General features: G+C 38.6%; 1 protein-coding gene across 1 annotated transcript in view; it reads left to right on the top strand.

Moving 5' to 3' along the window:
* The first annotated feature begins 6 nt into the window (after positions 1–6).
* Positions 7–14,183, top strand: part of LOC122084124 (MACPF domain-containing protein At4g24290) — a 29,032-nt gene continuing 14,855 nt past the window's right edge. Inside the window, exons 1-5 of the mRNA XM_042652198.1 lie at positions 7–776; positions 1,637–1,875; positions 4,951–5,149; positions 9,833–9,901; positions 10,009–10,195. Of these exons, the coding sequence (XP_042508132.1) occupies positions 516–776; positions 1,637–1,875; positions 4,951–5,149; positions 9,833–9,901; positions 10,009–10,195 (955 nt within the window). The 5' untranslated portion in view covers positions 7–515. The remainder of the gene's footprint in view (positions 777–1,636; positions 1,876–4,950; positions 5,150–9,832; positions 9,902–10,008; positions 10,196–14,183) is intronic.

Below are 14,183 nucleotides of genomic sequence, written 5' to 3'. Positions count from 1 at the left end.
CTGCAGCACTTGGCCGCCGGCAGCGAATCTAGGGTTTCTGTTTCCTTGTCTTGAAGCTGAGAATTTCAGAAAATCTGTGGTTAGTATTTTTGGTCATAGATGGTAGTTTCACTGAGCGATCTATGAGAAGTTAAGTATAGAGGGCTTCGCCAGTTTGGATTGAATTTCACAGTGATCTAGCTGGTTGATTTTCAAAACCTTAGCGGGGAAATTGTTTTTTGTGTTAGTGTAGTATTAGTAGCAGCAGATGTTGTTCCGTAAATTTTTCCGGATTTGGTAGAAGTGAATTTTCTTTTCTGGGTATCCTGAAATTTTGCATGAGAGTTCATTGGGTATAGTTCTGTAGATTGTCTGGGATTTGCTGGAAGTTGGTTGTGGTAAGACTTGAAAATTTTTCTATGAGAGTGAGGTTATGGTGGGCAAGTATAAGTGATTAGATTGGGCATACGATTGGTTCTTCAGAAGCTTGTTTGGAATTGAAAGGGAATTACTAGGAGAAGCATGGTGGAATAGTAATGGCGTCAAGGGCGTCACGGCAGGAAGCTGCTGAAAGTGTGATTGAGTCGATTGGGCTAGGATATGATATCGCCATAGATCTGCGGCTGAAGTATTGTAAGAATGAATCATCAGATCCACGTTTGATTGAGCTTGATGAGGAGCAGTGTCAAAATGTTGTTCTGCCTGGTGGTTTAGTAATTCCTAATGCTTCGAAATCAATAAAATGTGATAAAGGGGAGCGGATACGGTTCAGGTCCGATGTCCTATCATTTCAGCAGGTATTATGTTTCTGTTAATTGTTTACTAATTTAAATAGTGGCACTGCTGATGCAAATTTTATTTTCTCTTACCCTCATAGTGCAGTTTATGTTATTGTTTTGGCTATTAGAACTTCCTTTGAATTTAGCATTCCAGAATCAATAAATAAATATCTTTTGTTGGCTGAATAGCCAGTCATTTTGTTGGAAACCTATGCTGGTTTGACTCAATCATTTATTGGTTCTCTGGTTTTTTATAACAAAGTGGTTTTCTATAACTAGCATTTGGATTGGTTTGTCCATTTCAATGTGTAGCATATTTTTAGATGACATGTTTTGTCCTTTTCTTTTTTTTTTTTTTTTTTTTGGGGCTTGGGGGCCGGGGGACACGTATCGGGAGGAGTTTGAATTCCCTGGGCATATGGTTGGCACTGGTTCCTTGGTTATTCTTTCTTTGTGTCCCTCCAAATCTTTGAGAGTGACTTAAAGTCTGTGGAGTAACTTCTGTTGAGGCCTCAATTTTTCTTTTGGCCTTCTTTTCTGGAAAATCCTCTGACTATGTAGAGTCATACTCTCTCATGATACAGTTTGAGGGCTCAATGAAACTAACTGAAAGAGAATTATAATTTACATGCCAATCCTTTTTCTGCTCTTACTTTTCTATTTTCCTTTGGCCTAACTTTACTTTCTGTCTGTAAAGGCATACTCTAACATGATACTGTGTAAAAATATTTTCTATTCATGGTTGTGCGCAACTGGCATAAAATTTGTATACCCTTAAGAAATAGAGTAGAATGAGTCTTATTTTTTCTTGTGTCGACATTTGATAGCCTTTACATCAAATGATACATGTCTCATCATAAATATTTCATTTTTGGCAGATGGCAGAGCAATGCAACCAGGAAATTTCTTTGTCTGGTAAAATTCCCTCTGGTCTGTTTAATGCAATGTTCGAGTTGTCAGGTTGTTGGCAGAAGGATGCTGCCAATACAAAAGCCCTTGCCTTTGATGGATGGTTCATTACAATCTACACAGTGGCATTGACGAAATCTCAAATGGTACTGCGAGATCATGTTAAACAAGCTGTTCCACCATCATGGGATCCTGCTGCATTGGCAAAGTGAGAATCTTTCCTTTTCATGTTTAGTAATGATTTTGGAGCTCCTCCCCCTCTTTTAGATTTTCCTTTTGTTGCTAACTTTCATGTGGCTTCCATAAATAGATCTTCAAATCTACAAATGGACGCATCTGTTCTTTATTCAATTGTTTAACTTTTCTTTACTACTATGGGAAGGCGATGCCAGGCTCCATTTTTTTTTTTCACAGCTTTGGGAAGGTGATGCTAGAGAATCACTTTACATCTACTTTTCGAAAAATTGAGTTCAGTGTCAAGGGTTGTAACCAGTGATATTGAAAAGAAACTTGCTACTCACTGATAGAAATAACCAAGGATCAATGTAAAACTAAATCCAATGATAGATAATATAAAAGAAACTTGCTAATCATTGATAGAAATAACCAAGGATCAATATAAAACTCAAATCCAGTGATATAGAATATGCCAAACAACAAAACTAAGGTTAAACATGTTAGACGGGAGGGAGGCCAAACAAAAATTTTCCTCCCTTAGATCATTGATAATGCAATATAACATTAGCCAAACATAAACAAGAGGGGGTTTAGGGTTACCTCAGAACCCAAAGGTGCAGGTCCTCTGAAGGATTCCAGCACTTGAACAGGCTACTTGTCCCATGGTAGAGATCATTGTAGTGGAGAATCCCCTCCTCAAATTAGGGTTCAGAAAGCCTAGCTCTTAGTCAAAGAAGAAGGAGAAGAGAGAAGAACTGAAGGGAGGAGAGAGCGCACCTGCCAAACCATGGAGCTCTTTTAGAAACCCTAATTCGATAGTTGTAGTCCTATTCCCCTCCCACAACTACATATAAATAGGATATGATCCCGACAACCCTGTGTTTAATCAGCAAGCGAAGTGGTGTGATCCTATTCGGTCATCCCACTTAGGTTATATAACATGACTGAAGTCCTGATCTACAACCACCCTTGATGATAATTTCAATAAGAAGAGAAAATGGGCCTATTGTTTTGGGTTTGGTTCACTTTCTTGGGTCAAGTTAGGCTTAATTTTGAATGCTTAATGGGTTATATGGGCCATGGGCTTAATATTTTTGAGTTCTCTACAAGGTTCAAGAAGTTGGTTTCGATCAACTTTTGGTAGATTTTCTGCAAGGGTCGGTGGTTGGTTTCGTTTGACCATTTTGGTGGTCAAACAACCATATTTTGAGCTGAAACTTGGCAGAGATCCTAATTAAGCATACTTAAACACAATGGGACCTTGAGATTGCTGAAAAACACACTCAATTGTTAGTTTGGTTTCATGCACTAGGTTGATAGTGTACCTTGCAGTATATTTCTGAAACATAGCATTTGTTACATATGATTTAGTACTATAACATACAAGATGTAAGGAAAGTAGGAAACCAATAAAAATATGCAATTTCAAGTGACAAATAAATAAAAATTATTTAATATTATTAAATTTCAGAATACTAGATCAAAGCAGCAAGTGTATGACTTCACATGAAACCCCAAAGTCGCTTGAAAGACGACGAAGGTTGCTGCTACTGATGAAACCGTTCCTCCTACTAGATCACAAAAGATGGTCATGTCATAGTATGTCAGAAGAAACACTCAGAGTCCATCACAACAGCCTGATATGTCTCATCATCCACATACTCTAGGTGCCCCAACCTTGGATATAGATCACTAGGTTGGGAAGATAATGCAAACTTGCCTCCATTGTAGTTGTTCGGTGGACCAAATTGTTAATTATGTTCCTTGGACCAAAATGTTAAGTCTGTTCCAAACTTGGGAAGGAGGAGATGATATCGACGAATGATGCGACATCTAGTGACTAATCATCATAAGTAGTGCAGAATGAAGATGATGAGGAGCCATGTCCACCATACCCTGCAAAACTGACATTGGATGTGTCTATGGGAAATGATCGTGCACGCCATTGTCCCGGCTTTGCCCAAACCCACTATTACTCTCCATATTGAGGCCTCGAAATGTGTTAGACAAGGAGGAAACATATGTCTCCTTGTCAGCGCTGTCATACTCTTCATTTGGTTTGAAATCTGCGGTGTGGGTCTCTGGTATAATTTACACGTGTGGGGGCACGTGCAACGTGGTCAGCATCATAGGTAGCATGATCAAACTGAGTCTTTCCTATGAATAAAGATAGGCTTTGGTTCCTCTGCCTCGTTAGACTCCTCTCAAAGGCTTGCATATCTATCTCCATCACCACCATCAGCTCCACCAGCAGAGGGCGACAGTGTTCAATTGCGGCCACTGGAGTGCAAAAGTCAATATCCTCATCATCCCTAGCAGGTTGGTACTCAAAAGGTTGGGGTGTCTCAGTTATCAAGGCATCGTCTAGGCGATGATTAGGCATCCAGGAGGCCTAGGTGGAGTTTGGGCGACTGTCGGCTTACTGCAAGGCGCAACACTTATTTATGCAAACATCATTTCACTGAATGTTTTTATGTTTGTTATTTCATTTACTTAAATACATGGTTTTATATTTGTTAATCCATTTACTTAAGATATTTCTCATAAATAAGCAAATACCCGCTATTTGAATTCAATAAAAATAGTTTAAAAATCAAATTCTACAAGGATAAAAGTCAAACCCTCCCAATCCAAGAACAAAATTTGAATTTTTGGTTGTACGAACAATTTTCATCTTTCAAAAGCTGGGGTTTTCCTCACTTTTTGTGGCCCTTGTTCCTTCTTTTTGGTAATGAATTATTTATTCACCTAAAAAAGAAAAACATTGTGAGTTACTCATTTTTCTGAAGTTCAATTCAACAGAGTATTTCCATGCCTCTGATTTTAGTTAAATGTTATCCAGTGAAGAAGACTTTTAAGTGTTATTACTTCTACAATAACTACAATAATATATAATACACATTCCAAGTGTCCATAATTCAGTACTATACCCAATTGTGCCATTTCCACGTGTTACAAAGTGTCATAAAAAACTCAAAATAGTTCTTGTTCCTTGTTGGCATTCACTGAACTGGTTGAGCTGCGTCAAACAGTATAAAGGGTATACTGGTTTTGAAATTGTTATATGTGATCCATATTGATTAAATAATACTTTATTTGAGTACAGATTCATTGAGAAGTTTGGCACCCATGTCATTGTTGGTTTGAAGATGGGAGGGAAGGACGTGATATATTTGAAGCAGCATCATTCATCTAATCTCCAACCTTCCGAGGTACAAAAGAGGTTAAAGGAGATAGCAGACAAGAGGTTTTTAGATGCAAGTGGGCAATATGATGCGGATCCAGAATTGTATGAGAAAGAAAAGGTTTATAGCATTCTCATTTAAATGAGTCTTCGCCCTTTTTTTTTTTTTTTTGGTAGAATTTAAATGAGTCTTCTTAGATCTACATTTTGTTAGAGCATATGAAATAGGATTGTTTTGTGAATCATAATGATTCTTCATGAGTGAACTGTAGATTTACTGCATGCTACATCATAAGTTGGGTGTTTAAGTTCTTATCAAGTTTGATCACTTAGGCTAATTCGTGGAAAAATTAATTTGACCCTGATGTATCTTCTCAGGAAGGAAATCAATGAAAGAGAACTACCGGAGGTCTAATATCCGTTTACTTTTTCATTCTGCATTCTTCTGTAAAGCTTGTTGGCGGATGCTTTCTTTCATTAGATGGACCTACTTTTAAGGTCCATGGAAGCCTTAATTAGTAGGATGCCAAGTTTGAACAGGACTGTTGTACTACACTTTGTTAAGTTTTTGTTGCCTGTTACCTTTGTCATATGATCTATTATTCTTCTATTGTGTTCAGTCTCTTGAATTAACAAATGAGTTACTTGTTCCACTGAAGTGATATTTGAGGGTCCATCATGAAACACCGTCAGTCCAGAATGGTTGCCTCCTAATATGACATTTATTGAGAAAGTACACTATGATGCTCCACTTGAAACTTTTGGTTGCTTCCTTTTTGGAATCTTTAACTGTTGTGATTACCTGGTTATGTGGTTATGAGAGGATTATTGCGATGTTTCTTTGCCTAGCACAGTTTACCCTGTGATGGTTTTGGTCAAACCTGTTAACACATTACCTGGACACCCAAGTGACTGAGAGGGTCGATCTCTAAGATCCAGGTTTTATTTGATCTCATTTACTTGGTCAATCCATCTCCAACCTGGGTAATTTAAATAGCTGACCTGAAATGTCAGGCTGCATCTGATAGTTGGTCCATCGTTGTATTTGGGAAAAAGAAAGTTGCCTGGTTGTGTGGCCACTGTGCCCAGACACAGGGGCGTGCAGAATTACTGCCCACCCCCTATGAGATAAAAATACCATTCATGTTGATGCCCTTGCGTGCACTCTCATTGGCCCTTGCACCAGCGCAGGGGCCATGTCCAGGCAGCGATCTCTTACCCTACCTTTCCGGTCTGGCATAGCCGAATAGGAAATGCCAGACACAAGGCTGGTGGGAGCATCTTCAGTGCACAGCGGGGAGGGGCAGCACAGTCTGTTTGCTCCTGGCTTAGTCTGGGCGTTTACGATGCCAGACTGGTAGGATTCTTTTTCCCATAAAATAAGTGTTAATTTCAAATATTTATTGAATCTGGTGAACAATAAAGAAATAATAAGAGATGAATCAAAGAGAATTCCTAGAAAAAAGAGAGGGTTTTCAGGTTTTGTAAGTACTTGTCATTCATTTAAGACTTGACCCTATAAAGGAGGAGAAAGGAGCCAAGTAGATCGGTTCGTAATGTGGTCTTCTAATGGATTTGATCCAGCAGGGGAGTAGTAGAGACTAGGAGGAGGTGAAATGGGAAAGAAAACCTGTTGAAAGACTAGTAAGTTGAGTAGTTGTAAGGTTAGAACCTGATGTAGTATGCATTAAAAGTTTGGCTGAATCATCTTTAATAGTACGTATAGGTTGTCGGTTTAGTGTCCTTCAAGTTATCATGGCAATAAGGCGAGGGATGATGGTAAAATTCAAGGCGACATCAATAAGGCGACTCCGAGGCTACCAAGGTGCCAGTCCAAGCTGAGCCACCTTGTTGCCTAGGTGACACCCTGATAACTATGGCATTCTTCGCTTGCAAAATTAAATTAATTGTTGATTTGAGGAAAAATATTACTTTTGTCAATTGACACCAAGCCCTCTTCTATTTATAAGTTGGATTAGGTTTTACAAGATAGAAAGACCACATTGCCCCTAATTACAAATAAGGACAATTCTACCCTTGAAGCCCCAATTACAACAATTCCCCTCAAGTTGGTGCATGGATGTCGCACATGCCCAACTTGCACAAAATAGAATAAAAAACTTTACTACTAGATCTCTTTTTAAGAAAATCTACTAACTGATCTACATTTCTCACAAAAGGAATGCATATGAGTCTTTGCTGTAGTTTCCCCTTGATATAATGCATGTCAATCTCAACTTGGTTAGTACAATCATGTTGGACTGGATTGTGTGCAATGCTGATGATTGACTTATTGTCACAGTATAACAGCATCGGTAATTGAGTAGGCACACCCAGATCTTGAAGACCTTAAATCTGAAGCAACTCACAAATACCATGTGCCATGGTGTGAAACTCAGCTTCTTCATTCGTCCTGGCTACAACTGCCTTCTTCCTACACCTTGTCACAAGGTTCCCACCAACAAAAGTACAGTAACCAATTATGGAATAACGATCGTCTAGAGAACCCGCCCAATGAGCATTAATATAGGCCTCAACTCTAATGTGATCTGAAGGGGAGAACAGAATACCATTCCCTGGAGTTGGCTTCAGGTAACGAAAAATACAGAACACTACCTCCATCTGAAAGGAATAAGGGTCATGCATATATTGATTCACAAGGCTAACCACATGAGCAATACCCGTCGAGTATGAGACAGGTAAATGAGCGTACCAACAAATCTCTGATATCGGCCTTTATCAATAGGTTCATCTTCCTTGCTTTTGAGGTGGGAGTTAGCCTCAATAGGTGTATCAGATGGCTTACACCCTAACATGGCAGTCTCGGAGAGAAGATCCAAGGTGTACTTCTGCTAAGAAAGAACAACACCCTTGGTAGACTGTGACACCTCAATCCCAAGGAAGTACTTCAACTTCCCAAGGTCCTTGATTTCAAACTCCTTACCGAGAATGAGTTCCTTTTCTGATTCTGTTTATTTAGACACAAATATGTTGGTTGAATTTCCTTTGGATTTCTCTCCTCCCCCCCCCCCCCCAAAAAAAAAAACCGGCTTCTGATCTTATTTTCCTGTTTCAAACCTATTCATCGATTCGTGTTGTTCACAGGTTCTAAGATCTTGTTGATATCATCTACTGATCTACTGATTCTGCACTTTTCCTCGGGTACAGTTTCTGGGATTCTGAAGTATTAAGCCATCCTTCTACAATTGCTATTCTGGTTGTTGTTTCTGTTCTGATTTCTGTTCTTTCTATTCCATGATCTAGCCATTAACAAAGGCTGAAATTTTGAGTTAATCCCCCCATGGTTCTCTACCCTCAACTGGAAGGGCCATCAGAGTTGTCTAGTTGCTGTATTGGGAACTCAAGTTTATTTTTCTGATTAAAAGCCTTTCATTGTTCCGCAGACAGCAGTGTTTGCACGTGCTGTTTGTCTTCTGTGTTCTGTGCTTGGGTATTTCAGTGATGGAACATTTGTTTCAGATCAAGTAGGAAGGGCTTCCTGTCTTGTCTTCTCTCATTGTGCTATATGGACAGATAATTTGGCTATTCCGACTGTTGAATAGAGGACATGGTCTTTATATGCCACACCTCCAATTTTAGTCTTGTTTAACCGTAGTTGTCAAGGTGACAAGGCAACCCAAGGCGGTTGAGGTTGCCTAAGCGCTTAGGCGACAAGGTGCCCAAGTGTTATTTATTTCCCTTATTTTGTATGCTACATACACCTTATATCATAAAACATCAATTGTAAGCCATATCAAGTCATCATAAATCTACATTTAAAGAAATTTTCTTGTTCTCTAATAAGTTTGACTAGTCAAATGATTTTATTTTTATATAATACTTTTTGTATTAGGTAGAACATGAAACCAGCTTTCCAACAGATCCAAGATTGCTAAATCTGATTTATATTGAAGGAGTTATGTTCCGGTCAACGTTATTTGGTGTGTGCAAATGTTGTTTAAAATCGCCTTGAATGGAAATAAATTTGTGGACATCAAAACAAAAGATTATTTTGTCGCTCTTTTGGTTTTTAGTGATGTTCAGTTACAATAAAATTTATGAAATTATTAGATTTGAGAGAAAACCCTAGCATTTGAAACTTTAAAATTTCCCCTACAACCTAAAATTTAGTTTTTGTTCACAAACTGGAGAGTTGACTTTTTATCCTTTTGAAAATTGAATTCTAAAAACTATTTTTATTTCATTTTGGGGGGTGTTTGCTTACGTATGAATAATATCTTTAGTTCATGTACTTAAACGATCTTTAGCATAAATAAGTGCCAAACCTGGTTCTATACCATTTCGAGGCACCCTGCACTAAGGTGACATTCGCCTAGACCCCAAGAAATCCGGCTGGACGCCAAGGCGGCTCCTCGGCAATGCTTTGACAACTATGAGTTCAATCAAATATCCCCCGGTATATTGGCATGCATCCCTACTGGTACTCTGGCCATTATTGTGCACTATTTGTAACTCCCAGATTGTTCAAAACTGCATGGGCTGAAATTTTTTGTGAGCGGTGGACATCCTTCGGTTCTATCTCTCCACAAAATTAGGTCCCCATCCTAACCGCCATGTGGCAGATATTTGGGCTGGGCAGGAAGCCCTTCCTAGGTGTGCCACGTAGGAACCAAGATCTCAAAAACAAAAAAGGGTTGATCCATGGTAGTCTTAAGCAGAGAGAGAGGGAGAGTCCTTTACACACCCATTCCCTTGATGAGTATGGTATTCTAGATTACCCATTTCCTTGATGAATATGGTATTCTAGATTCCTCATTCCAATTGTTTATGTAATCATTTTCAGTTTGAGGTCAGGAAGCAACGATTGAGATTTGCAGACACTAGCACATCGAGTTCTTTTGCACTTAAGGAGGTACTTTCAACACCTCGCTTATATTTTTTCCGGTTCACTCTTGGTTGAATTGATTTTGTCTAGATTTGCTTTTTTTTGTCCCATTTATTTACTCAATCTTTTTGCAGGATATTTCTTGCTTTTATAAGAGGAGAGGGGGAAGCGATGATAGGAATTTGCCACACAATGAGTGGTTACATACAGTTCAGTCTGAGCCTGATGTCATCTCAATGTCCTTTGTTCCAATCACATCTCTCTTGAATGGAGTTCCTGGTAGTGGATTCTTGAGCCATGCCATCAATCTCTATCTACGTTGTAAGTGTTATATCTATTTCATTATACAGTTGTTGCATTTTACTAGGTGCTATTCACATCTGGAAAAAAAAAATTGTAACTTTCTTTTTTGCTTGTAATTGCCTCGTTATCCTAGTGCATATCATGTATCCATACAGCTCTTCAAAATTCCCAAGAGAAACCCCGCTAAAATATCACTGTAGTCTTTGAGTGAAGGTTATTTGATGCACTGGAAGCCAAACAAGTAAGTAGTCGTGGGGTATAATTGTATAAAGAGCTATACTTGGGTTGGTTAGATGATTGTTTCACTGACATTTCATTGTATTTAAGGCCATGTCTGCCTTCTAGTTCTGGCCTAGGGCTTTTCCTACTTCTCTCACCTTCCTCAGGACTGTAACTTCAGACCAGTGTTCAGAGAACGGACTTGGCACAGTCGATGTTGTCAACGTGTCTCCTAAGCATTGCTTAGGTGACCGCCTTGGCATCCAAGCGCCTTGACAAGTAGTGTCAATTTGAAGGTGTTCTGACCAGGGTCACAAATTTTCAATTGGTTCCTAAATCTGGCAGCAAGTGGGCATACTCGGTAACTCCACTGTGGGCACCAATGACCCTTAGATTGTGTTTATATTCTGTAGCCTTATTACCAGTGCCTATCCCTATTGTTGACCCAGTTGCTAGCCCTATCATAAGTTCATAACCCTCACTACTGCTGTTAATCAAGGGTATCCTGCTGTACTTCAATGCATTTGATCCTACAATAGGTTTGGGTTGCAACCATGCTAAGGTGTTGGTGCGTCAGGTAGGGAGCCAACACCTTATCTTATTTAGCCAACCCACCAAAATTTGCATGGATCCATTTGTTTTCTGATTTCTTTTATTTCTTGTTCTCATGCCATCTCACCCTTATCTTGCTAGGGCGTCCCCCATAAGCAACGCACCGTGCCGCATCAATTCCAGGATGTTGTGATAAACAAACAAGGGCATGTGTGAGCGATGAATCTAGCCCATAAACGTAGGTTTAGATTAGCATCCTAGAACATCGGTTGCCTAACCGATAAGAAGTTGATAGATATTGCATGTATTCAAGAGACTAGATGGAAGGGTAACAAAGCTAATGTGTTGGACAACTTCAAACTTTGGTATTTTAGGAGATCATGATAACAGAGGTGGAGTGGGTATAGTGGTGGACAAATATCTAAAGAGTGATGTTGTGGATGTTAAAAGATTGGGAGATAGAATTATATCCATCATATTGGTGTTGGAGAAAGAGGTTGTCAATATAATTAGTGCCTATGGACCTAATGTAGGATTGGATGAGAGTAGCAAGCTCAATTTTTGGGAACAAATGGATGATTTAGTGTAAGGCTTTGGTAAAGGTGAAATGACTATTGTAGGAGGTAACTTGAATGGACATGAGGGGAGGGATCATAAAGGCTATGATGTGGTCAATCAAGGTTTCGGAGTGGGAGATAGGATTGAGGCCAGGACCTTGATTTTAGACTTTGTAGTGGCTTGTGATTATCCATTGCAAACACTTTCTTTGAAAAGAGAGAGTAGCATTTAGTTACCTACAAAAGTGGGTATCATACCAGCCAAATAGATTTCTTCTTAATTATAAGGGCTAACAAATAATCGTGTAAATACTATAAAGTTATCCTTGAGGAGAGCCTAACCACCCAACATAGACTAGTGGTCATGGATATGTGCCTTAGTACACAAAATCGTAGGACAATGGGAACCTATTTGCTCTAAAATAGAGTGGTGGAGATTAAATGGAGATACCCTAGGTGCTTTTACTGACCATGTGGTCAAAGTGTCAAACAAAGAAAGTGAGACCTGGAGGGAGACACCAACACAGTGTGGAACAAGATGGCGACATATATTAAGAAGGTTACTAGAGAATTCCAAGGTGAAGTGAAGGCTATTCGTCAAGCCCCTAGGAAGACTTGGTGGTGGGATGACAAGGTCCTAAGAAAGGTATTTTTAAGATATGACAAAGGACTAAAGAGGTAGAATATAACAAGAGATATATTGTTGCCAGAAACGAAGCTAAGAAGACGGTGGGGATAGCACAGGTGAAGAAATGTGAGGACCTCTATAATAATCCGAACACTAAGGAGGGTGAAAAAGCTATCTATAAGATAGCTAAAATTAAAGTGAGTAGAGATTCATGTGAGATGTATTAAGAGCGATGATGGTAGAGTCCTAGTAGGTGATGAGGACATTATAATGATGGGAAATGTATGTCTCTGACGTCCTAAATGGAGACATCTCGGGTAGAAGTGGCCTAGAAGAATACTTTACGCATCAAGACTCCACACACCATAAATAAATACGAAAGGTAGGAGTTACCAAAGTTAAATATGCCCTGAGAAAGATAAAAGTAGGCAAGATACCAGTCCCGGATGAGGTCCCAATAGAGATGTGGAAGAACTTAAGACAATGTGGGGTAGCTTGGTTTATCGGCATCTTTAACGAGATTTTATATCCAAGGAAAATGCAAGATGATTAGAGGAGAAGCACCATAGTTTCGATCTATAAGAATAAAGGTGATATCCGGAGCTGCAACCATAGTTGTCTAGGCGATGCCGAGGTGTCCAGGCGGCCTAGGTGAAGTCTAGGCGATTGTTGCCTTATTGCACTAGCACCTTACTGCAAGGCTTAATACTTATTTATGTCAAATATCATTTAAGTAAATGATTTCATTTATCTAAGATATTATTCATAATCATAAAATACCCCTTATTGAATCCAATGAAAATAATTTAAAAATCAAATTCTAAAATGATAAAAATTCAACCACCCGGTCCAAGAACAAAAACTGAATTTTTGGTTTTACGGGCGATTTTCAACTTTCAAATGCTGGAGTTTTTTCTCAATTCTGAAAATTTCATAAATATTATTGTAGTAAAACATTTCTAAAAACCAAGTGTCAGGTATAATAATATTCTGTTTTGATATCCATAAAATTATTTTTATTTTGGTGTTTTTAACAACATTCGCGTACTTTAAAATAAGTTTGACCGGAACATAAATTTGTCATGAAAACTCAGATTTAAATAATCTTAGACTTGTTGGAAAGCTGGTTTTGTGCTCTACCTAATATAAAGTGTCTCATGTAAATTTGACTAGTCAAACTTATTATAGAACAAGAACATTTCTCTAAAAGTTTACTTTTATGACTTAATGTTGATTTTTGATGATTTGATATTGCTTAATATTGATTTTTGATGACTTGATGTGGTTTAATGTTGATTTTTTATGATACGAGGTAGATGTAGCATCCTTAATAATGTTAAAAAGAGCGAAAATAAAAATTAATACTTGGTCGCATTGTTCGCCTCAAGATGGGCGACTTGTCGCCTAAGCACTTAGGCAACCCTCCAGCATCTTGGTGCCATGACAACTATGGCTGCAATAACTGTAGTGGCATAAAACTAATGAGTCATACTATGAAATTGTGGGGGAAGATTATTGAACCCACTTAAGAAGAGAAATTACTATTTCAGAAACCAATTTGGTTTTATGCCCTGTAGATCCACGATTGAAGTTATTTACTTACTCAAGAGGCTCATGGAAAGTTATAGAGCTTGCAAGAAGGATCTCCATATGGTCTTTATCAACCTAGAAAAAACCTATGATAGAGTCCCTAGAGAGCTAATCTAGCATGTACTAGAGAAGAGAAGGGTATCGAGTAAGTATTTGGATATAATTAAAGATATGTAAGAGAACACGGTAACTAGCGTGAGAACCGTGGGAGGGCACAATAGTGATTTTCCAATTTAACCAAGATCATTCAAGATTATGTTCCATTGTATGCTCTTTGTTGATATTGTTTTGGTGGACAAGACAAAAGCTGGGATTAACGCTAAGTTAGAACTATGTAGATCAATTATATGAAGAAGAAATCATGTGAGGAAGGGGATTCTTATTTGTACAAATGGCACTTCGAATTTGGAACGAGCATGAAGAAATTAACGATACTTCTTTATCTTTTGAGTTGTTCTGC

The sequence above is a fragment of the Macadamia integrifolia genome, chromosome 7, assembly GCF_013358625.1.
Source record: "Macadamia integrifolia cultivar HAES 741 chromosome 7, SCU_Mint_v3, whole genome shotgun sequence".
Taxonomy (NCBI): domain Eukaryota; kingdom Viridiplantae; phylum Streptophyta; class Magnoliopsida; order Proteales; family Proteaceae; genus Macadamia; species Macadamia integrifolia.
The sequence above is the reverse complement of the archived record's forward strand: the minus strand, read 5'-3'. Positions and strand labels throughout refer to the sequence as shown.